General features: G+C 40.6%; 1 protein-coding gene across 1 annotated transcript in view; it reads right to left on the bottom strand.

The window, feature by feature from the left end:
- Window positions 1-311: 311 nt before the first annotated feature.
- CHN2 (chimerin 2) overlaps window positions 312-23,166 on the bottom strand; it is a 476,488-nt gene continuing 453,633 nt past the window's right edge. The window contains exons 10-13 of the mRNA XM_069729934.1: window positions 16,830-16,907; window positions 8,638-8,775; window positions 4,379-4,484; window positions 312-2,903 (exon numbers count right to left, since the gene is read on the bottom strand). Coding sequence (XP_069586035.1) covers window positions 2,732-2,903; window positions 4,379-4,484; window positions 8,638-8,775; window positions 16,830-16,907 — 494 coding nt within the window. The 3' untranslated portion in view covers window positions 312-2,731. The remainder of the gene's footprint in view (window positions 2,904-4,378; window positions 4,485-8,637; window positions 8,776-16,829; window positions 16,908-23,166) is intronic.

The following is a 23,166-nucleotide window of genomic DNA, read 5'->3' as shown; positions in this document are numbered from 1 at the left end:
TGCTCATGGTTCTGTTAGGAATAAAAACCATGACAGATACTTATTCCTTTTATTGTATTTCATTATGCGCTCCACCTAAACCAATATTTACAGAATAGCCGCATCCCCTTTAGAGGGTTGAACTGTAAAGCGCCAGTGCCTCAGATAGGGTATATGAAGTTCCAAACAAGGCTCAGAGAACAGAAACACGGTGGGAAACAGTTGATTTCCTAAGCCAGGAAAGGATTATTTACAAAAATTAGCCATGGATTTTTAGACATGGGCCCTTAGGGTGAGGAAAGAGTTCAGGAAAACAAATCACAAAACCCCACTCATTTTACAATTTCTTATATTTTTCCCCCAAAAATGTAAATTTGTAACATACACATTTCAACAAAAACAAATACCAAAAGGACTGGAAAAGACTTATTTTAGGAAAAAAGTGCTAATGGTTCAATATTCAATCACAGAAAAGATATATCCAGCAACAAATGTCTCTTCACCCTGTCCCCTGCATGCGTCAAAAACGCATGGCCAACATTTTTTTGGTACCCAATTCAGAACTGAAATTTTAACTAAATTCTGCACTATCTTCCGGAAACCTAGATTTGTCTTCTAGTGCTTATCCCTGCAAAGTAAGAGTTTCCAAGTTAGCTTTACTTTTTCTCAATTTAATAGCTTTTACAAGGCTATATTAGACTTTTATAGGTAGATTCGAGGTCTATGAGATTTGGCTACATAATACCCCTCCGAGCCACGCTCTCACTACACAGAATGCAACACTTCCGAACTTTAAATTGGCGGCCCTAAATGTTTATGTTAATGTTTCATATGGAGAGGCAGTATATTGTATAGGAAGTAGAAGAACTTCTGACTGTACCTAAGGGAATGTAGGAACAGAGTATGCCATATTGTTTAAAGGAAACTTGTTTCATGCTCCCCAAACCACGGGCAGCATGAATCAAAGCTTGACTGCACAATTGGAGCCACTGAGATGCTCCAATGTTTCAGACAAAATACAGTTAGAAGATCCGTCCAGGAACCATAGGCGGAGATGAGGCTAGTACAGCCTTGCTTTCCAGCGCTGCTAAAACGACAGGGCTCTCCCATAATGAGAGATCCATCACTCACCCGGTGCCAGACTAACCTCATCTACTGCTATGGTCCCCGGCTGGATCTTCTAACTGTATTTTCTCTAAAACGCCAGAGCATTTCATATAAAAACATACATGGATACAATAGTGAAGGTGGTTTGGGCAGCATGAAACAGGTGACAGCTTCCCTTTAAATTTGTATTTTTATGTAACTACTCATACAGCTTGTGGGTCAGCTTTACTGTGTAGACTGGGACACAAAGTCTTGTCAAACGATAAGTGTCATCTCATTATCATTAGGGATCAAGAATTTATAACAGTTTTCCCTTTCTTTAAAATGTATTATTTATAAGCCCAGGGAGGGGGATTTAAACAAAAACAAACAAAAAAAAAACCCTTTTGCTCACCTACTGCTGTCCGTCTCCTGGCATAAACAGTGTTGCGTAACGGCTGCAGCCAATCTGTGGCTGCTGATTGGCTGCAGCCTTCACATTCCATGAAAACAGAACTTACTTGCATAGAATGTGAAAGCTATAGTGGTCAAGTCAGATTGTTTATGCAAGGATCGAGGGGAGGGTGGATTTGTTATAAATCCCCACCCAAGGATCTTGAATAGTAAGTTTTAAAGAAGGGGAGAACCCCTTTAATCATTCTTTATGGAGGTCTGTACAAGGAAAGATAGCAGTACTAGATATCATTCACACAGATAAGGCCCCGTATGCATATTCCCTTACTTTTTAAATATATGACTGGTGCTCAAACTGTTGGGGGTTCAGGTCCTGGGAACCTCACTGATCACTCAGAAGACTTGTCAGAAGAGCGCTGCTCAGGAGGCAGAGGCATTCAGCTCCCGCTTCAGGCCATGCATAGAGCTGTGTACGGGCCCAATAGCGATTCTGAGTTGCACCAAATGTTTGCGACTTTTCAGAACTTTGACGCCATGGTTTACGTATAAAAGCTTTGATTGAATTGGGGCCATGAACCCTATAAGAGCATGAAATGCTTAGGATAGCCGCTTGCAGTTGCTATGGTGGGTAAGGTTTTAATAAATAAGGGAAACAACATATATTTGTATTTTTTAGAAAGTTAACAAGAGCTTCAAAAGGAATTTCCAATGTTTACTGATATGTTTGAGATAGTTGAACCACTCAATTTTCAATAAATACTTTTTTTTTTCAATATCTACTAGACATTGTATAGATTACACAGTGCAGCGAATAGATATGTATGGATAACACTAATCCAAAAAAGTATGGTTTGCCTGTATTTTACAGGATAGGACTGTGATCTCCAACCTGCTGCACTCTGATGGCTGTAAGACTACAACGCCCATCCAATGGCTGTTAGGGTATTCGGAGAGCTGCCCCTCTTTGGCCACAGTTTGCAGATCACAAAGATAAGAGGACTCATTTTTTCTTTAAAGTATAACTTAAAAGCAAAATGAAAACCACAGAAACATCTTGTCTGGATTATCTTCCTCCTTTTCTAAAGGAGACATGTTCATATGTCTATGAGACATATGCTACATCATATAATTTGGCATGTGCTGTATCTGCGGTATCACAGATACTAAAGTTCAGCGCGTGAACTTGTTATGAATCTTTCTGCTGCTTCAGGCTGTCTAAAGCAATAACTGCAAAAAGCAATCCTTCATAGGATCAGAATAAAACGTCTTCATTCTGTATCAGTAGCTGCACAACTTGTTTCTGGTGCCGCATGTCATTTAGGGATGTCATGGCGTTCTCCTCGGGAGGTCTCATCAGGGTCGGGCCAAACACAATTCCCAGGTTTTCTGCTCCCATCAGATTCTCCTTCTCATTCTGTGTCACCCTGAAATCAGGAAAAAAATGTCAGTGAACAGCTCTGATAAAAGCAATGTACAGTTCTACAGGGTGGGCCATGTACATGGGTACACGTAAATCAAATGGGAATGGTTGGTGATATCAACTTCCTGTCTGAGGCAAATTAGTATGAGGGAGGGGGAAAACTTTTCAAGATGGGTGGTGACCATGGCGGCCATTTTGAAGTCGGTCATTTTGGATCCAACTTTATTTTTTTCCAATGGGAAGAGGGTCATGTGACACACCAAACTTATTAAGAATTTCACAAGAAAAACAATGATGTGCTTGGTTTTAACGTAACTTTATTCTTTTATGAGTTATTTACAAGTTTCTCTTTGTTCACAGCCATTGACATGTCACAGAGATTAACACGTGAGGAGCGGATAGAAATTGTGTTGAAGTCTGGTGAACGCAGTAGCCGGGTCATTGCAGCAGATTTCAATGCAAGACACCCTACGCAAGAAAACTGTCACCATTTCCAATTGATTTAGGTGTATCCATATAAATGGCCCACCCAAAAAAGTTTGCTTCATCACTGAACATAATGTTCTGTGTAAACTGAGGGTCCTGTTCCAATTTTTGTTTTACCCTCTCTGCAAATTCAGCGCGCCGATCTGGGTCATCCTCGTTGAGATGCTGCAGCAGCTGGATTTTGTAAGAGTGCCATTTGTGAGTAACTAATATCCACCGAAGGGATGTTCAACTGATGCTAAAAATATCTGCCCTCAGCCATCCCAGAAAAGGAGCATCTGTAAGATGCGCCTATTCCGGCAATGTAACATTAACCCCTTATTACCCCATATGCCACCGCTACAGGGCAATGGGAAGAGAGAGACTAAGTGCCTGAATATGCGCATCTTCCAGATGTGCCTTTTCTGGGGTGGCTGGGGGAAGATGTTTTTAGCCGGGGAGAGGGGGGCAATAACCATGGTCCCTCTCTAGGCTATTAATATCTGCCCTGTCATTTTGCAAGCAGGCAAGAAAATCTCGCCATATGGATGACATACGGATGTCACACGGATACTTTATTGAGAAAAAAATCGCATGCTCGCATTGTACACGAATGACATACGGATCACTGTTGGGGAACATTTCTGCGACTCTCGGCTGTGAAAAATGGACCAATTTTTTTATACATTATGTGTGACTCCAGCCTTACAGTCTGCATACAATTTTCGTTGTGGTGGGACAATTATGTAGACAGTCACTCATGACCAGGGAGGCATGATTAGAAGATCCGAGGCAGGACTAGTCCAGGGAAAATGCTGTTTTGCTGGACTGGTCCTGCCTTATTATCATATGCAATGCTGCAAGATTAAATTTCTTAAAACACTGCGGCGTTAGTAAATGATACAAAACACATAATTAGGATGCAGAATTACCCATGAGTGCCACTATATTAGTGGTTGTGTGCAGTCAGGGGAACAGACAGGTAGCCTTTAAAGTGAAAAAAATGATACTTACTTTTTCAGGTGGATCATGAGGTACCGAAGAGTTTCGAAATGTGCAGGAGGCAGGAGCATAAGTGATTCATGTATGGCTTCTAATCTTTCATCTGGGTTTGATATTTCTAAACAAAGAATTTTGCATACAATACATTACATTGTATATATTTATAGAAATATCTACAAAGTCTAAAGGGTATGTGGACATTTCAATTAGCTTGGATGTCTTGTAGCGCCTTCTCGGTACTGTTAGTTTATAGAAGTCCAGGACCTGGGCTCCCAACCAGTCACTCCCACTGAGGGGCAGAATATGAAGTCTTTGGTTCTGTATACTGTCCTGCACAAGCATGAGTGGAGCACTTTTGTACTCTGATTTTAGCAATTTTAAGACCCTCACCCTCACTGAACAACAGTACTGAACAGGGAATACAGAACATCAAAATAATTTTAATGTTTATTCACCCCTCAAAATTATTATGGAGCAAACTGTTTAGAGCATACCTATAGTTTCAGGTAAAGTTTCGGAATAAGCGGTTTTCTGTGTACATGAAAAATAACTATCTCTGGCCATTATATAACATATCCTGCATTTTTTATCTGTTTTCCCTTTTGCAGGATCCAGTTCTGATTTCTTAGTTCCCTCTGAACCAGTGGGTAGAGACTATCAGCTATTATGTTGCCTAAACACAGCACACACAAAGAGATTGATCCCTATTGTTCACTAAAGCATAATGGTAAAAGCAGATGGATGGCAGACATAGTACAGTAGTACTGAGCTGTGTGGCTGTGACTTCAACACTGCAAAGAGCTAAAACAGTTGATTGAAGCTGCAGCTCTATTTGGCTAGTGTCTACCTGACCTTTCATTGTGTTGAGTGCTCCTTCTTCCTCCTCTCTCCCCTTTCCATAAAGCATAATATCAGCTGTAACCTGACAACTCACTATGCTAATTATTAAGAGGGATTTGAGCTGTTTTCCAGGAGGCATGGGAGAGTGGTAGTGGATCACAAGTGGAGAAACAAGCAGATTTCTTGTATAAGATGTATTACAAATTTTCTTATATGCGCCTATATTATCGATTTTTATAGTTTGTTGAATTAACAGGGACGATATAAAATATTACTTTATGTTTGGCGCAAATGGCTACTTCTATTGTAACGTGATATTTCTATAGTCGTGTTCTTCAAGTAGAAAATGTGATAGTTTATAATCCTACAAGATTTATAAGGTTTTCTAATGTACACTCCTCAAAACTGAAATTGAAACAACAAGAAGGAAAAGACATAGAATTATGGAAATCACAGGATATACATGTTAATGATATTCAAATAATAAACAAATTGAAACAAATTCTTTAAAACATCTCGATTTATTCAGTATTAACTATGAGCGTGACATGCAGAAATACACACACTTAAGGTACCTTCACACATAACGATATCGTTAACAATATCGTTGCTTTTTGTGACGTAGCAACGATATCGTTAAGGAAATCGTTCTGTGTGACAGCGACCAACGATCAGGCCCCTGCTGGGAGATCGTTGGTCGCTGAGGAAAGTCCAGAACTTTATTTCGTCGCTGGACTCCCTGCAGACATCGCTGGATCGGCGTGTGTGACACCGCTCCAGCGAAGTCTTCACTGGTAACCAGGGTAAACATCGGGTTACTAAGCGCAGGGCCGCGCTTAGTAACCCGATGTTTACCCTGGTTACCAGCGTAAAAGTAAAAAAAAACAAACACTACATACTTACCTACCGCTGTCTGTCCCCGGCGCTGTGCTTCTCTGCACTCCTCCTGCACTGGCTGTGAGCGTCGGTCAGCCGGAAAGCACAGCGGTGACGTCTTTGCTCTGCTTTCCGGCCGCTGTGCTCACAGTCAGTGCAGGAAAGCACAGCGCCGGGGACAGACAGCGGTAGGTAAGTATGTAATGTTTGGTTTTTTTACTTTTACGCTGGTAACCAGGGTAAACATCGGGTTACTAAGCGCGGCCCTGCGCTTAGTAACCCGATGTTTACCCTGGTTACCCGGGGACTTCGGGATCGTTGGTCGCTGGAGAGCTGTCTGTGTGACAGCTCTGCAGCGACCAAACAGCGACGCTGCAGCGATCGACATCGTTGTCGGTATCGCTGCAGCGTCGCTGAGTGTGAAGGTACCATTACACGCCTTGGCTCTCTGTCAATAAGCTTTAGATGGTTATCTGAGGAATGTTCTACCACACTGAACGCAATTAGGAATGTAAATCATCAAGATCCGCTGTTGGCAGCTCCCTGTGCAATTGTTGACCCATAACGTCCCTGATGTGCTCAATGAGAAATAAGTCCAGAGACACACAAGTCATGGTAGCATGTTTAGGCTACGCAGGCTGCTCATAGTAGCATAAGCAACAAGATGCCTAGTGTTGTGTGAAAAACAGCTCCTGGGACACTTGGGAAAAATGGCATTACTACTGGTTTCATGACCAATTCAATATAATGCTGAGCTGTTAGTTTACCTCGAAAGGAGACTAGAGGGGTCCGGCTTCCGTATATTATGTCATACTGCACCATAATCCCAGAAGTAAGACCAATGTGATGTTCCCTCATGAAGGCCTCTTTATGTTGTTGAACACAAGGTGTATAGACCAATTTCCAGTTATCATTGAATCAAAGACCAAAGCAAGACTCATTGCTAAAAAGAACAGACCTCCAGTTCAGCCTCCATTGCTGTCTTCCTCTGCACCACAATAGCCTTTGAGAGTGGTGGTGTGAGGCTCATGAAGCCTGGATGTCCGGCTAGAAGACCAATATCGTGCAAATTGATCGTGTGATTTCCGTAAGTCTACAATTGTTCCTTCTTGGTATTGCAATTTCAATGTTGAGGAGCGTATATCTGATATACAATGACATTTCTGTAAGACTACTACCTAAAATTGCATTGAAAAGTAGCCTTCTGTTGTTGAGGTCTTCTTAAATAAGGTAAACAATATGAATAATACATGAAAGAACTGAAAATAGGTCACTGGATATCTGGCCTGGATGAGGAGGTAGTAGTCCCAAAGAAGTTCACCTGTCTACAGTGGTCTATTGACGACAAAATATTTGCTCTCTTGCATCAGCTACTTCTCTCTACAGGGACGAGCTGATGTAGTTCGTTGTGCGCTGGTGCCGATTGTATTATCAGCTGCAGAATTCAATTGGTTGAACATGGAAATTTAAAGGCAAACATTTTTTACACTCTGAATTGTTGCTGCATTCTGACTGCTGAGTCACCATGCTAGGCAATGTATGAAAATGTCAATGATTCCTGTCATCATACTGCCACCATCTGATAAAGGTGTACAAACAGTAAACTTATCGAAAGTCTCCCACAATAAAACTTTGCTACACTGATCAATAAAAGTAATGGATGCCAAGAAGCCCTTTTCTGATCTTTCCATCCCTGTATGGAGAGGCCAGTATGCTGAAATCAGCATCTATGTCCTAGTCTGAAAGCATAATGAAATTATGTGCATGCATTGATGTGGTCTCACTCTTATGCTCAATTTACATGGACCAATTTTTGCCCAAAAGTATTGATTGCAATGTACAAAGTCATACCGGTTGACACAACTGTAAAAGGACAGACCAATTGATAACATGATCATTCTGTACTTATATAGTAACTTGTTGTCCGCAGATCATCTGTTTACATGAGGCGATGTGCTGCCAACAACGATATTTCATGGCCCGCATGAACGATCCCATGAGCCGCAGCACTTACTCATTCGTTGACTGACGGTGGAGTGCTTACATGGTCCTGTGATCGGGAATGAGCTTTAGTAAGAATTAATGATCGTCCCTTGTAAATTATTTGAAGTATGGGGCACTGTGATTATGTTATCGTGCTTCCAGCATAACCTTTGCTATTAATTCTGCTCTTTGCTATCAGTACATGAATACAGCCAACTGGCAAATTCTGTGGCCAAATCAGCAGCGTAAGACCAAAGTTCAAGTACAGGATGCCAAGTGGGATCACCCCAAAGGAGCACAAAGTTTAGTACCATCATTAACGTTTCTTGAATGTCTTACGAACATCACCATAAACACTGTAATATCTAAGAAAGAAATAGAAAGAACATTCCTACTAAAACTGATAGACTGGGTTTAGCTCAGAGCTGAGCCAAAGATGGTTGTACATTAGTCAGGGATTCACAGACCACCAAAGAGACAATCGTTGTGTCTATTCTCGCCATTTTATGCCCTTCACCACAGTATGTAGTGCCTTACAGCACTCCTATCAGTTACAATTATGGCACACTTACTTGCTGCTTCAATAAATTTGGAATATGTGTCATATGTGATCACTGGAATCGGTAAATCCCTGAAATATAATTTCAGTGCCCCAGCGATGATGTTTATGTCTGGATAGGTAGTGCTGGAGAGATCAGTCTTATCGCCATCTACAAAGCAAAAAGAAGAATGTCAGATCTACAGCAACACTTATTACCGACAGCACATAATCACGCCATATACAGATAAACCAGAATCTTAATTACCCTTCAATAAACATGTGCAGGCGTAGTGAAATATGAACAAACCCCAAACAATCAAATTCACCTCAATACATCAACCTCTTATTGAGCATGAGGCTTCTTGGTAGCCGCTAAATACTGGGTTTACACATATTTATGACCAACCTTAAATAAGATGGAATTGGTCTAAGTTGGTCTTTTACACCCGCAGATTTTTTAGGTTAATACCAATTAACGATCATCCTAACCTGTTGCGGGTGTGTCAGATGCTGCAAAAAGTAATTCAGCATCTGGCTGCAGAAGGTCTCTGCATTTGGCTTTGCAGATGCCTTCTGACTCTTGGACCCAGTGGCAACGTCCCTCCGGCTCTAATTGACACACCTGGACCTGGGTGTTTAAAGACTCCCAGTCTGCTTCTGGGAATCACTGGTGATATTCACATTTCTCTCTTGTGAAGGCTTGGAGCTATAGCAGTCGGCTATCGTCTGCTCTGGTGCTGTTGGAGGACGTCTGGTGTTACCTCTCTGAGTCTGCTCAAGGTAAGTCTTCCACTTGTTCATCTACCTTCTCTGTCTTTAGTTGTAGTGGGGATTGACTAGTGGTTACCTTGTCCTCTCCCTAACCAAGGCCTATCACTAAGGGTCAGGCAGGGATTAGGTTCCTGCTCGGCAATAGGTGCAGACCCTTTATAGGGACATTTATGGCAGACAGGGTGATGTTAGAGCTACCTAGGGTCTTCACTCCCAACTTCCCTAGTGTTTGGTCTGCCCCTCGTGTTGCACTTAGTCTTCCCACACTGTGCGTGACATAACCTTTCTATTTCCAATAATAGAGTTGTCTTTCATACACTGATGGTACACTACAATCATTGTGAGTGAAAGACAAATTTTTACATACGTGAGGTGAGTTTTCTGGCAGATTTGAGAGAGATTTCAATCAAATAAATTGGCCAATTATGCATGCAAATTCTGAATTATATTTTTCTGATTGGTCAAAATTGGACAGAGATCTGTATGTTTAAAACTATCCTTACATTTTACCAGAGAAGATGATCTCCCCAACGATTCTTGATATTGTTCACAATCATAGTTCACAATAATTAATCTCATAAAAATAATCTTTTAATATCAGCACAGCCCCTCGAATTTGCCTGTCTGTGTTGGCATTATTGCCTTGCCGCACTGGGGTCCTGGGTTTGAATCTGACAAGGGACATAAGCAGGGGTTTCTCTGTCTTTGCTTGGTCTTCCCCCAAGGTACTTCAGTTAATTGGCATACTATGAAATTGACCCCCCAAAAAGTAGATTGTGAGCTTTATTGAAGTTACTGATCCTCACTGACTCTGCACAGCACCGAGGAATAAGTTAGAGTTATTAAAAGAACAGGAAATAATCATGGATTTATTGGTAAAAACATGTTGGTATAGTCTGTTGAAAGAATTGTTCCTTGGACAAAATGGTTGTGATGATCGAGTCGCTAAGCAAGTTCAAGGAGGCCCTGGATGTCTTTCTTGAAAGACTTAATATTACAAGTTATGGGTGCTAGATTCTGTGATGGGATGTTAATCCAGGGATCTAGTCTGAAGTCGTATGTGGGGCTGGGAAGGAATATTTTCCCTAATATGCAGCAATGTACATCTGCCTAATGGGGTTTTTGCCTTCTTCTGGGTCAACATATTAGGCAACATGTAAAAACATCGTTCTAACCTCTGTCTGCTCTGTCTAACTGATGGAGGAAGTGAAGTTGGGACTCACCTATATTAACTAAAAATTGCCTAGTGGGTGTTTTAAAAATGTTGCACTTGATGGACTTGAGACTTCATTCTACCACTAAAACTATGAATAACTCTGTTACACAGCATTATAGAAGGCACCATATACCAGACATGGAGTGCCTATGACCCTAGAGCACAGACCCCCAGACACCATGTGGGCCTCTGTACATGCCGATGCTTGATACCCAAAGCTATATTCATACTTTCACAAACCACCTATGTAGGGACTGTATATGTCTTGCAAAAACTAAGCTGAGATTCTTTGACATGTGAATTCAGCCTTAATATTGCTGATTTCATGCCCTGTTGGAATGAGTATAAATAGAGCAAAACCGTGAGTGATCGCTCTTCAGTCCGCTGGTTATGGGGTGTCCGAGAACAACTTGGGTGGTAGATATTGACACTGCAGTAATATAGATAAGAGAAATATGTAAAGCATTACTGAAAACACTCCAGGCATGCTTGTGTTACCAGGACAGTGATGGAAATCAGCGGGGGGACATAGTTTTCTAAAAATATACATTACTTCATCAAAGGTATGTCAACTGGACACTGTGAAAGTCTGTGTAACCTGTTCTGGCCCCGATCTTCTCGCTGCTCTATTTTTAAACACTTTTCCAGACTTCCCAAACTTTCAAGTCAACTGATATTTCTGAACACACACAAAGCATACAAACTTTGGCTCAGAGCTGCATTCATTGTAGATACGTAAAATATAATGCCTTGTATCTGTTACTTCGCATCATATGGTATTTATTAGTAAATCCTCTATATTCCCTCATTTTTCACATTTAAATTTTTTGGCTTAAGATTTTGGAACATAGCTTTATTTGTGATCTATGTCATATAGAGATCGAAATGTTTTCTAAGGTCCCATGTTGTACATCTCATAAGCCTACTGGAGGCGGACACCCAGATGTAGTAGACTGTGTCTGGGTGTCAGTATCCAGTAGGCATACACTCCTGAAATGAATGCACGGCAGAGCATAAGTTCGCTCTTTTCGGCACTATTACAGCCTATGGCCCGGTTGGTACATACGCTCAAATCCCGTTTTGCAAGGGTTTTAGACATAAGCCCTGACGGGGACACTAAACGGGGGTCTGAACACAGTGTGAAAGTACCCTTATAGTTAAGTCAAAGTGAAAAAAGTAAAAAAAACATTATTGAAGTGTACTTGCCATTTTAGGTAACATTTCAGACTATTCTATCCTGCATGTGTTTATTAGGAATAAAAGTAATTTGGCCAATAGATGACTTCTATTATGCATGTTTTACTAGTTTCCCGTCTAGCTCAAATTTTCAGTCCATTTTGTTTTGCCCAACACAGGTCTAATGTGCTTTTTTAAAAGTAGATGGTAAGATTATAAGGCAGGCTCAGGAGAACAAGTGGCTGATATTTGTAGAAAGAAGCTAATTTTCTGATAATATATTATTTGATATTTTCCAATATGCACAAGATAATTTTTTTAAAAAGTCTTTAAATAGGAAAGTATTACAACTGAATGAGGCATTTCTTTAAAAAATGCATTGCCACAAATAAGAGAGAGTTAACCAATTTATGAAATTTATTTTTCCTATTATAGTCAGCTAAAATTGGAGATTTACAGATTTCTTTTTGTTCTTGGGACCTTAGCGATTAGCAGGGAACTTGGCAGCAGGTGTCAATTTCGGGCAGCCAAACCACAGGAAAAATTAAAGATCGAATGGTGTTCATTGAGATCATCTGCCATTCTTGTAATGCACAATTATACTGTGTCCTCCAGAGGGAGAGAAAAAAAAAGCCACTGTTTGCACTGCCTAACTGATGGAGATACTGAAGTCGGCACTCCCCTGTTAACTAAAAATTCCCTAATGGGTGTTTTACAAAGTGCCTTCAATACTGGACTACCCTGGACTTTCTTTTGTTCGTTTTTTTATTATTTAGACATGTTCATCAGAAAGAGACATTATAAAAAGACTTAGCAGCTGGGTGTTTGCTCTCCATTTCTCTATTGTTGGGTGTCTCTTCTGCGACGCCGGTCCTATAGCTCTGAATTGGTGCTAGAACTGAAGTCTCTGTGTTGTATTATTTTCTCCAGCCGCAATAATGATGTACTGGGCTATTTGCGCTGCTGTCATCTACACTCCCAATAAACAATTAAAATCATTTTAGGAACAAAAAAAACAGCTGCACCCACTGGGACATTAAACTCATCTTTTGTTCCAGGAACACTATTTGTCAATGAATTGGCTCTGTCAACAGGGGATCAGTAAAATCTATTCATGTAAGCAGGGTCTGATCCAGTGCATGCCGCACCTGTTTCACGTGTACTGACCACGTGACAACATAGCAGGTCCGGCTTCCCTGTGCAATCCACTTACTGACAAAAGAACAATACCAATCTAACAGCTACCAACAAAGAAAGTAATTAGTGACAATTTTATTTGCATGTTTTGCAATATGCATATTTGTAATTTTGCAAGAATAGTCTGACTATCTATCTAGTCTTCTATCTATTGTATATATTATCAATCTATATATTATCTATCTAGTTTTCTATCTATCTATCTATCATCTATCTAGTCTTCTATCTATCTAATTTTCTATCTATCAAACTATCTAGTCTTCTATCTATCTAGTCTTCTATTTAGTCATCTATCTATCTATCCAGTCTTCTATCTATCTAGTCTTCTATCATGTATCTAGTCTTCTATCTATCTAGTCTTCTATCTATCTATCTAGTCTTCTATCTTATCTATCTATCTATCTATCTATCTATCTATCTATCTATCTATCTATCTATCTATCTATCTATCTATCTATCTATCTAGTCTCCAATCTATCTATGGGATCTCCCCTATAAATATATAGATATATCACCCATAAAGAGCATTTATCCCTGTACTTCAAAATACTTCATTGTAAAGTCCCATAATTGTTAACAGAAATTGACTTTTTTTTTGTTAGGTTCACTTTTTTGGGGGCTAAAAACTTCACTTAAAACTGTCAGCATTTTCATATTTTTTTTCAAGCATTTTTATGTTTTTTTGTGTGTTTATTTTTATTACAATTCATATGATTCCAAGATTTATCGTGGAACCAAAGCTATAAATGCAAAAAATGCATCAAAAATCAATATATATGAAGACATGCTACTGAAAAACACTGTGGGTGAAGGAATCCTATATGTGGGCAATTGTCTTTGGAAATGTATGTGGGTGTATGTATGTGAGCTATTACTTTTGGCCCGTTCAGGATAGTCATGGTGGCAATAGACGTTATGGATGAAATACAAAGACTAAAATGGGCCAGTATTATGGATATGAATCCTGCAAAAGCTGAAAATCAGAAGAATGTACAGCTCGGTGGAGGTCTTCTTTCATCATGTTATTATCATGACTGTGCTGGTAATATGATTAGGCTTTATTTTACAAAAAGGCAGAACACTGTGTGAAACCCAAAACCATTTTCCCAGCAAACATGTGCATGAATATTTCAAGACGACTTCGTACTTGTACTATGGGGATTGATTACAACATTACTGAGCAGTTTCCAAACTTTCAGCTCCAATGAACAGCGATACACATTGCGTTGGTGAAATGAAATCCTCCATTCCCATTACAATTATAATATTAAATTGTGTTTTACTTTTTATTTAGCTTAACAGCATTTCTTGGATTTTTTGTGGGTTCATGATGTTTAGCTCTTTGTGTTTTTCGTTCCATATATGCAAATTTTTTCTAGGTAAAAGACAACAATTCCGCAGTCTTTTTTTTTTGAGTGGGAGAAGTGGGTGGTTCTTTTACGAAAATTACTTTGAGGTAAAAAAAAGACATGATACCTTGGATCCACAGGTCCGTACTGTTATTGGGTTTTTTCATGCTTAGCTAGTGAAAAAAATAAAGAAACTGGCAAAAAAAGAATACTTTTTGGTCACCATATTCTAAGAGCCATAACTTTTCATTTTTTGGTTGATAGAATTGTAGGAGTGTTTGTTTTATGCAGTACGAGTTTTAGGATTCACATCACTTTCTAATCACTTTTTATTACATTGCAAATCTGCCATATATATTTTTTTTTCAAACACTTTAAAGCCACGTTTGCCCGTTCATTATTTGGTCAGTATTTTACATCAGCATTTGTAAGTCAAAACCAGGAGTGGAACAATCAGAGGAAAAGTATAATAGAAACACGTCACCACTTCTGTATTTATCACCCACCCCCTGTTTTGGCCTACAAATAATGAAGTAAAATACTGACCATAATCAACTGACTCACTTGTCAGTTTTACTATAAGTGAGGAAGAAAGTAACAAAAATTGTATAACGCCTCTTTCATAGTAAAACTGACAAGGAAACACAGCCATATACTGGGCTTGGTAATTGTACAAATATGGTAAACATGAGGTACTGATAAGGACGCTTCTCACAATTTCCAACCGCTTAACTACTGTTGCCACAATTAACAGCAACTCTTAGGCTACGGTCACACGTTCAGTATTTGATCAGTATTTTACCTCAGTATTTGTAAGCCAAAACCAGGAGTGGGTGAAAAATAAAGAAGTGGTGCATATGTTTCTATTATACTTTCCCTCTGATTATTCCACTCCTGGTTTTGGCTTCCAAATACTGATGTAAAATACTGACCAAATACTGATAGTGTGACCGTAGCCTTAAGGTGTTAAACTGTTAGGCCACGGTCACACAATCAATATTTGGTCAGTGTTTTACCTCAGTATTTGTAAGCCAAAACCAGGAGTGGAACAATCAGAGGAAAAGTATAATAGAAACACGTCACCATTTCGGTATTTTTCACCCACTCCTGGTTTTAGCTTATAAACACTGATGTAAAACACTGACCAAATACTGAATGTATGAACGTGGCTTCACGAATATAATTAATTCCATTACCTCTCAGCAGCTACACTCAGGTGTCGGCTGTATAACACAGTTACTACCTGCAGTAAATGGATCTCCAAATACAAAGTACACACATCTGTCACCAAGGGGTAAGTACAGAATATAGGGCATTATAAAACTCGTTCCTTACAATGCATTTTGTTTTTAAGGCATATTTATGGTCAGTTTTTTTGCTCCCGAAAACATGCAATGCTTTAGTGTTTTTCTTGTTATAAAAGCTACAAAATAAAAAGGCTTTGAAGAAAAAAAAAACAAGTGAAATGTATACCTACCTATTAACTGGCAATACAAAAAATATGCTGAAAAAAGTGTATATGAAGAAGGCCTGTTTTTTCTTCTGATTACCCCATACAGCAATTTCTTTCTCTCCTCTATTAGCGTCTGATATCCCAGAAGAATAAAAGGGTCATGTATTTGAAATTAAACTATTCGATCCTTATAGAAGTTGTCCACTTTTGCGGTGAACAGAGTGACTGCAGACTCCTGAATTCTTACACCGTGTGCACCGTATATTGCCAGGATTTTCCGGTGTTGCCACCGGGCAGTCATGTGACCGCAACTATGCAATTTGCACGGCTCCAGCCACATTTAAACTAGACATGTTCAGCCACGCTCAGTTCACTTGTTTTGAGCGAGGCATGTATGAAAATTGCATGCTTGTGGTCACGTGACTGACCGATCCCTGTCAGCCCTCACAGCCCAACATGAGTTTTTATCACGTTTTTGACACTGTTTTTTTGTCTCTGGTTGGTCTGTTGTGTTTTAAATAAAGCTGCTTTGTTTTTGATACTTCCTGGTATTTAGCTTTTACAAAACTTTATTGATAGAGTCCTGTGCAGATTGTTTTCGTAGCACATGTGCGTTTTTTTCCCTGTGGATTTTCCGCATCTAATACAAATCTATGGGGAAAATACGCACAGAAAACTCAGTGTACGCACAAGAGACATTGACATGGTACGGATTGGAAACATGCACTGCAGGACAGTTTACACTGAGTAAAAAAAAAGCACAGTGGGCAGGGGATGTTTATAAATCCCATCCACTTTGCTGGAACTGTGGCGTCAAAAACTCACGAAAAACTCATGGTGGGCACACAGCCTTATGGCATATCCTGTGGATACATTTATCACATGGCAAAACCCTGTTACCTCTTGTCTTAGAGCAACAGATTAAATAGGCAAAACAGATATCTGCCTATGGCAATTCTGAGCTTGATGATCTCGCTTATATGATGCTTATCTATAGGAATTGTAGAGTCATTCTACAATATCAAGGCCCACATTGGCACATAACAATGGTGACCACTCACCTCGATCAAAGGACATTTTTACATCTTCAATGTGTTCAGTAAACCCTGAGACTCGGTACAGACCTTCTGACTTTAAGCCTGAAAATAAGATATAAGAGTAAAGTGTAAGGAAGCTATTGATTCACAGTAAGAAATTAACAGGTATGTGCAGAGTAAGGCTGCCGTCACACTAGCAGTATTTGGTCAGTATTTTACATCAGTATTTGTAAGCCAAAACCAGGAGTGGGTGATAAATGCAGAAGTGGTGCATGTGTTTCTATTATACTTTTCCTCTAATTGCTCCACCCCTGGTTGTGGCTTACAAATACTGATGTAAAATACTGACCAAATACTGATTGTGTGACGGCAGCCTAAGTGGCGCAGAGCTGTGCACCTCCAGTTTCCTGGGTTTATATATTTCCTAGCTCCAATGTCCTCACCTTAAGGCCACAGTCACATGTCAGTATTTGGTCAGTATTTTACATCAGTATTTGTAAGCCAAAACCAGGAGTGGAACAATCAGAGGAAAAGTATAATAGAAACACGTCACCACTTCTGCATTTATCACCCACTCCTGGTTTTGACTTACAAATACTGAACGTGTGAACATGGCCTAAGCTTTGTATACAAAGCTATGCAGAACAAATGAACAAACGGTAACATAAAAATAATGACTATAACAACATGAAGAAAGAAAATTATGGTGAAGGCGTCATACATATTTCTACTGTCTGATTGCTCCACCCTACTTGTTTTTTTCCCACTATTTCCTTGAGCTACAAAATCTTCTTGACAATATGGTAATTATAGATCTATTGACTTACAGGCGATAAAGGTCATTTATTATATAACTAGATTGTGGCCTGATTCTAACGCATCAGGTATTCTAGAATATACATGTCCACGTAGTATATTGCACAGCCCACGTAGTATATTGCCCAGCCAAGTAGTATATTGCCCAGTCATGTAGTATACAGCACAGAGCCACGTAGTATACAGCACAGACACGTAGTATACTGCCCAGTCACGTAGTATATTGGCCAGTCACGTAGTATATTGCCCAGTCATGTAGTATACAGCACAGAGCCATGTAGTATACTGCACAGACACGTAGTATACTGCCCAGTCACGTAGTATATTGGCCAGTCACGTAGTATATTGCCCAGTCATGTAGTATACAGCAAAGAGCCACATAGTATACAGCACAGACACGTAGTATACTGCCCAGTCACGTAGTATATTGGCCAGTCACGTAGTATATTGCCCAGTCATGTAGTATACAGCACAGAGCCACGTAGTATACAGCACAGACACGTAGTATATTGCCCAGTCACGTAGTATATTGGCCAGTCACGTAGTATATTGCCCAGCCACGTAGTATACAGCACAGAGCCATGTAGTACACTGCACAGACATGTAGTATACTGCCCAGTCACGTAGTATACTGCCCAGCCACGTAGTATATTGCCCAGCCACGTAGTATATTGCCCAGCCACGTAGTATATTGCCCAGTAACGTAGTATATTGCCCAGCCACGTAGTATATTGCCCAGTCACGTAGTATATTGCCCAGTCACGTAGTATATTGCCCAGTCACGTAGTATACTGCCCAGTCATGTAGTATATTGGCCAGTCACGTAGTATATTGCCCAGCCACGTATTATATTGCCCAGCCACGTATTATATTGCCCAGCCACGTAGTATATTGCACAGCCCGCGTAGTATATTGCACAGCCCGCGCAGTACCACGCACGCAGTATATAACACAGGCCACAAAGTGTATAACAGGCCACGTAGTGTATAACAGGCCACGTAGTGTATAGCACAGCCCACGCAGTACATTGCAGAGCCTGCGTAGCACATTGCACAGCCCGCGTAGTACATTGCACAGCCCGCGTACTATATTGCACAGCCCGCGTACTATATTGCACAGCCCGTGTACTATGTTGCACAGCCCGCGCAGTACATTACACAGCCCGTGCAGTAGATTGCACAGCCCGCGCAATACATTGCACAGCCCGCGCAGTACATTGCACAGCCCATGTAGACATTGCACAGCCTGCGCAGTACATTGCACAGCCCGTGTAGTAAATTGCACAGCCCGCGCAGTATATTGCCCAGCCACGTAGTATATTGTCCAATCACGTAGTATATTGCCCAGCCACGTAGTATATTGCCCAGCCACATAGTAGTATATAATACAGCCCACATACTATATTGCACAGCCCACGCAGTATATAGCAATGTGAGCACCATATCCCTGTTAAAAAAAAGATTTAAAATAAAAAATAGTTATATACTCACCCTCCGTTAGCCCCCGGATCGGAGCAGTTACCGACGCTCCTCGCGCACTCCGGTCTGAAGAGTGCATTGCGGTCTCGCGAGATGATGACGTAGTGGTCTCGCGAGTCCGCACGTCATCATCTCGCAAGACCGCAATGCATGGAGCTGTCACCGGGGCGTCGCGAGGAACGGGAAAGGCCGGTTCCTGATCCGACGGACGGTGAGTATATAACTATTTTTTATTATTTTTAACATTAGATCTTTTTACTATTGATGCGGCATAGGCAGCATGAATAGTAATAAGTTGGTCACACGGGGTGTTATGAAGGCAATCCAGTAACACAGTGTGCAGTAATCAGAGCACATACAGTGATCTGACAATAACCCAAAAACAATAGAACGAGCTCTGAGACGTGGAATCTCTGTAGACCGCAATACCTGAACCTATCCTAAACACAACTAAAGGCAGCTGTGGATTGCGCCTGACACTACCTATGCAACTCGGCACAGCCTGAGGAACTGACTAGCCTGAAGATAGAAATACAAGCCTGACTTGCCTCAGAGAAATACCCCAAAGGAAAAGGCAGCCCCCCACATATAATGACTGTTAGCAAGATGAAAAGACAAAACGTAGGGATGAAATAGATTCAGCAAAGTGAGGCCCGATATTCTAGATAGAGCAAGGACAGCAAAGAGAACTTTGCAGTCTACAAAAAACCCTAAAGCAAAAAACCACGCAAAGGGGGCAAAAAGACCCACCGAGCCGAACTAACGGCACGGCGGTACACCCTTTGCGTCTCAGAGCTTCCAGCAAAAACGAATAGACAAGCTGGACAGAAAAAACAGCAACAAAAGCAAGGAAGCACTTATCTAAGCAGAGCAGCAGGCTACAGGAAAGATCCAGAAGCTCAGATCCAACACTGGAACATTGACAAGGAGCAAGGAAGACAGAATCAGGTGGAGTTAAATAACAAGGCAGCCAACGAGCTCACCAGAACACCTGAGGGAGGAAGCCCAGAAGCTGCAGTACCACTTGTGACCACAGGAGTGAATTCAGCCACAGAATTCACAACAACGGGGTTTATAGCAGCGGTAACCGAGTGCGTTACACCGCGGTCAACGCTGCCATTAACCCTGTGTGAGCGCTGACTGGAGGGGAGTACGGAGCGGGCACTGACTGCGGGGAGGAAGGAGCGGCCATTTTTCCGCCGGACTGTGCCCGTCGCTTATTGGTCGTGGCTGTTTTGCCACGACCAATCAGCGACTTGGATTTCCATGACAGACAGAGGCCCCGACCAATGAATATCCATGACAGACAGACAGAAAGACAGACAGAAGTGACCCTTAGACAATTATATAGTGGATGAGAAATACCTGGCACTTCTGTATCTATTCACTTACAGTTTTCAAGATTTCTGCTTGTTTTCACTTAACTGGAATACTCCTTGTCTACATGAGATGATGTGATGGACACCAAGGTGTAGGACTGCAAAGAGATCTTAAAGGCTTTATCCGTTCTCAGAAGAAAAGTCTACAGTCACTTTATGTGACTGTACACATCACATACTGTCTTGATTCGACAGTTCACAATGTCACGATTCCCCTGTTTAACCTGTGTGGTTGGACGGTCTAGTCACTACATGTATGGGATTTGCTTACTCGAGGTCATGAGTCGACTTGACTCACGCGCTTCTCTCAGTTCTCTTTTATTGGGAGAAGCCAGGTGAGACTAGTCAGCGAATAACCGCACAGGAAATTGAACACCATTCCGGTTCTTCTAAGACCAGACAACCCCTTTAATTGTGAGGAATTAATATAAAATTATTTTTTAAAAATATTCAACATTTCATTATATAGTGGAAAGTTTGCATAAAACTATACTAGAGGAAATTGGAATATACTACAATAAGGCCTCAGAAGGAGGGGGAAGATTAGCGCTGTTCATGTTGGTAGCATAGATTGATTGGTTGCTGTAATTAGAAACCAGTAATTAGAAACCTGCTGGTGATTGCAGCTGACGGAATGAAAAACTAGGGTAGTTTCCGGCACAACCAACTGGATAAAAACTATACTTTCTTTGAATCAAGTTAAAAGTTCATAAAAGTTAGAAACCTCAACACGCCCTATGATTAAGGGCGTCTTAGTAGGCCAGAAACGCATAAGGTGCTGAAGTTTTTAACTTTTATGAACTTTTAACTTGATTCAATAAACGTACAGTTTTTATCCAGTTGGTTATGCCGGAAACTACCCACGTTTTTCCCTACCACAAGGCCTCCTTCACACAGACCTGTCCTATCTGAGTAAGCAAACAATGGTATATTTGTTATCCTTGTGTTGGAGCATTTTTTTTAAGTTGAATATTTCATGGGAAAACAAATGTAAAAGTGGACATTTTGTTTTTGAAAATAAGTCCTAATATTATAATTTTAATATAAATAATAAAAACTTGTATTATTTCCACTGTAGACAGCAGCTCAAGGAAAGTTCCTTACTCACAGTTCTCCTAGATTTTTTTTTATATAGGGTACAACTAGTTCTCAGTAATGGTGATACTTTTATTTCCTTTGTTTCCAATCCCTCTCTATTTAGAAAATAGTAAACTTTAACTTTTTTGGTATATTTAATGTCGGTGTGATGCCAAGAACCACAAGACAGTTGTGCAGGGCTGGAGTCCACCATGGGCACCACGGGGATTTCTGTGCAGCCCACAACCTAATGAAGACCAGATGTTTGTGAGATGATCTGTCAGGCATTTCACAGTCAGATGATATTTCTATGCCAACTTCTTTGTTTGATTCTCTTTCTGATTTTAATTGTACAAGCCTGAGGACTCCTCTAACACCAGGGTCCACAGGGGTCAGAGATATTGTGCATTTTACCTATAGATTCAATGTCCGTAGACCCAGCCTAAAATCAGTTTTCTTGAGCAATAGTGACTTTATTATATACTGTAACTTCACAAGCAATACGGCCAATGTGCCATCACAGAAAACTGCCCAAATCTTATCGGATTACCAATACGTATCACAATTACAATATGAATGGAAATAATATAAAAAAATGGTTCTTTCCCTAGTGATAACTGGCATTGGTATGGTTTGAACTTATTTCCAAGCTTCAGCGCCGATATGACATCCCTGGTGCCAGTAGGGTACAATAATACTTTGAGCTACCACTGGTGGGGTAGAGATACCAAGGGCATCTCCTAGCTGAGGAGTGGAAAATTAAGGCTCTCTGCACACTGCTTCAAGCCTCTCTAAGGAGGTGTATGTCAGGAAGATACCCGTGCTATATGCCGTAAATTGGTCACGATTGTAAAAATAAGTATAAAAGACAGTATACATTTACTACATACACTAGCCAAACACAGGGCTCAGACATATTGTGCACAGAACCTTTGCCAACACCTTACCCACTAACTATTTATTAAGGTTCCGGAAAAGACGTCTGTTCACGTCTTTCGTATAGGGAACACATGAGCGCTCGGTTGTGATGGTTGTTGGCCTTACAATTGGCCGAAGCATTGTTCAGCCAACAGCCATATAATGTGTATGAGGGGCTTAGGATCTCTCCTACAGGGAAAATCATGGTCACGTGACCAACATTTCACCAATAGACAGGTTTTTTTTCCCCATTGAAATCAATGGATTGATTACTACTGAAGACTATGTTTCTACAGACTTGTGGAATGGACTGCACCTATACAGTATGTACACTATATCCTATATATACATAGCTTTAGTTGGTTTACACTATACCTGCCCAGTACTATTAAGTGTGAAATATTCTCGACACATCGCCATCATTCACGCTCTTGCTTGCACTAGAATTATGGAAGTGTTTGAAGTATAAGACTGAGAACAAAGCAACAATGTAATCTTCACAGTTATACAATGCAGCAAAAGAGATACATTGTATAACGATCAGATTTTTCTGTGAAAAGAGGGAGTATTGAGAAAAGTCACAAGTTTCGATGTAACTCATGCTACATGTTTACTTTTCCCAGCTATAATTAAGCAATTGTGTTTGCCACAGGCTTTAAAGACACCATGTTCTAGTGCTCACTGGACACAAGC

Source organism: Ranitomeya imitator, chromosome 6, assembly GCF_032444005.1.
Source record: "Ranitomeya imitator isolate aRanImi1 chromosome 6, aRanImi1.pri, whole genome shotgun sequence".
In the NCBI taxonomy this organism is placed as follows: domain Eukaryota; kingdom Metazoa; phylum Chordata; class Amphibia; order Anura; family Dendrobatidae; genus Ranitomeya; species Ranitomeya imitator.
This window is presented reverse-complemented; position numbering and strand designations above follow the sequence as displayed.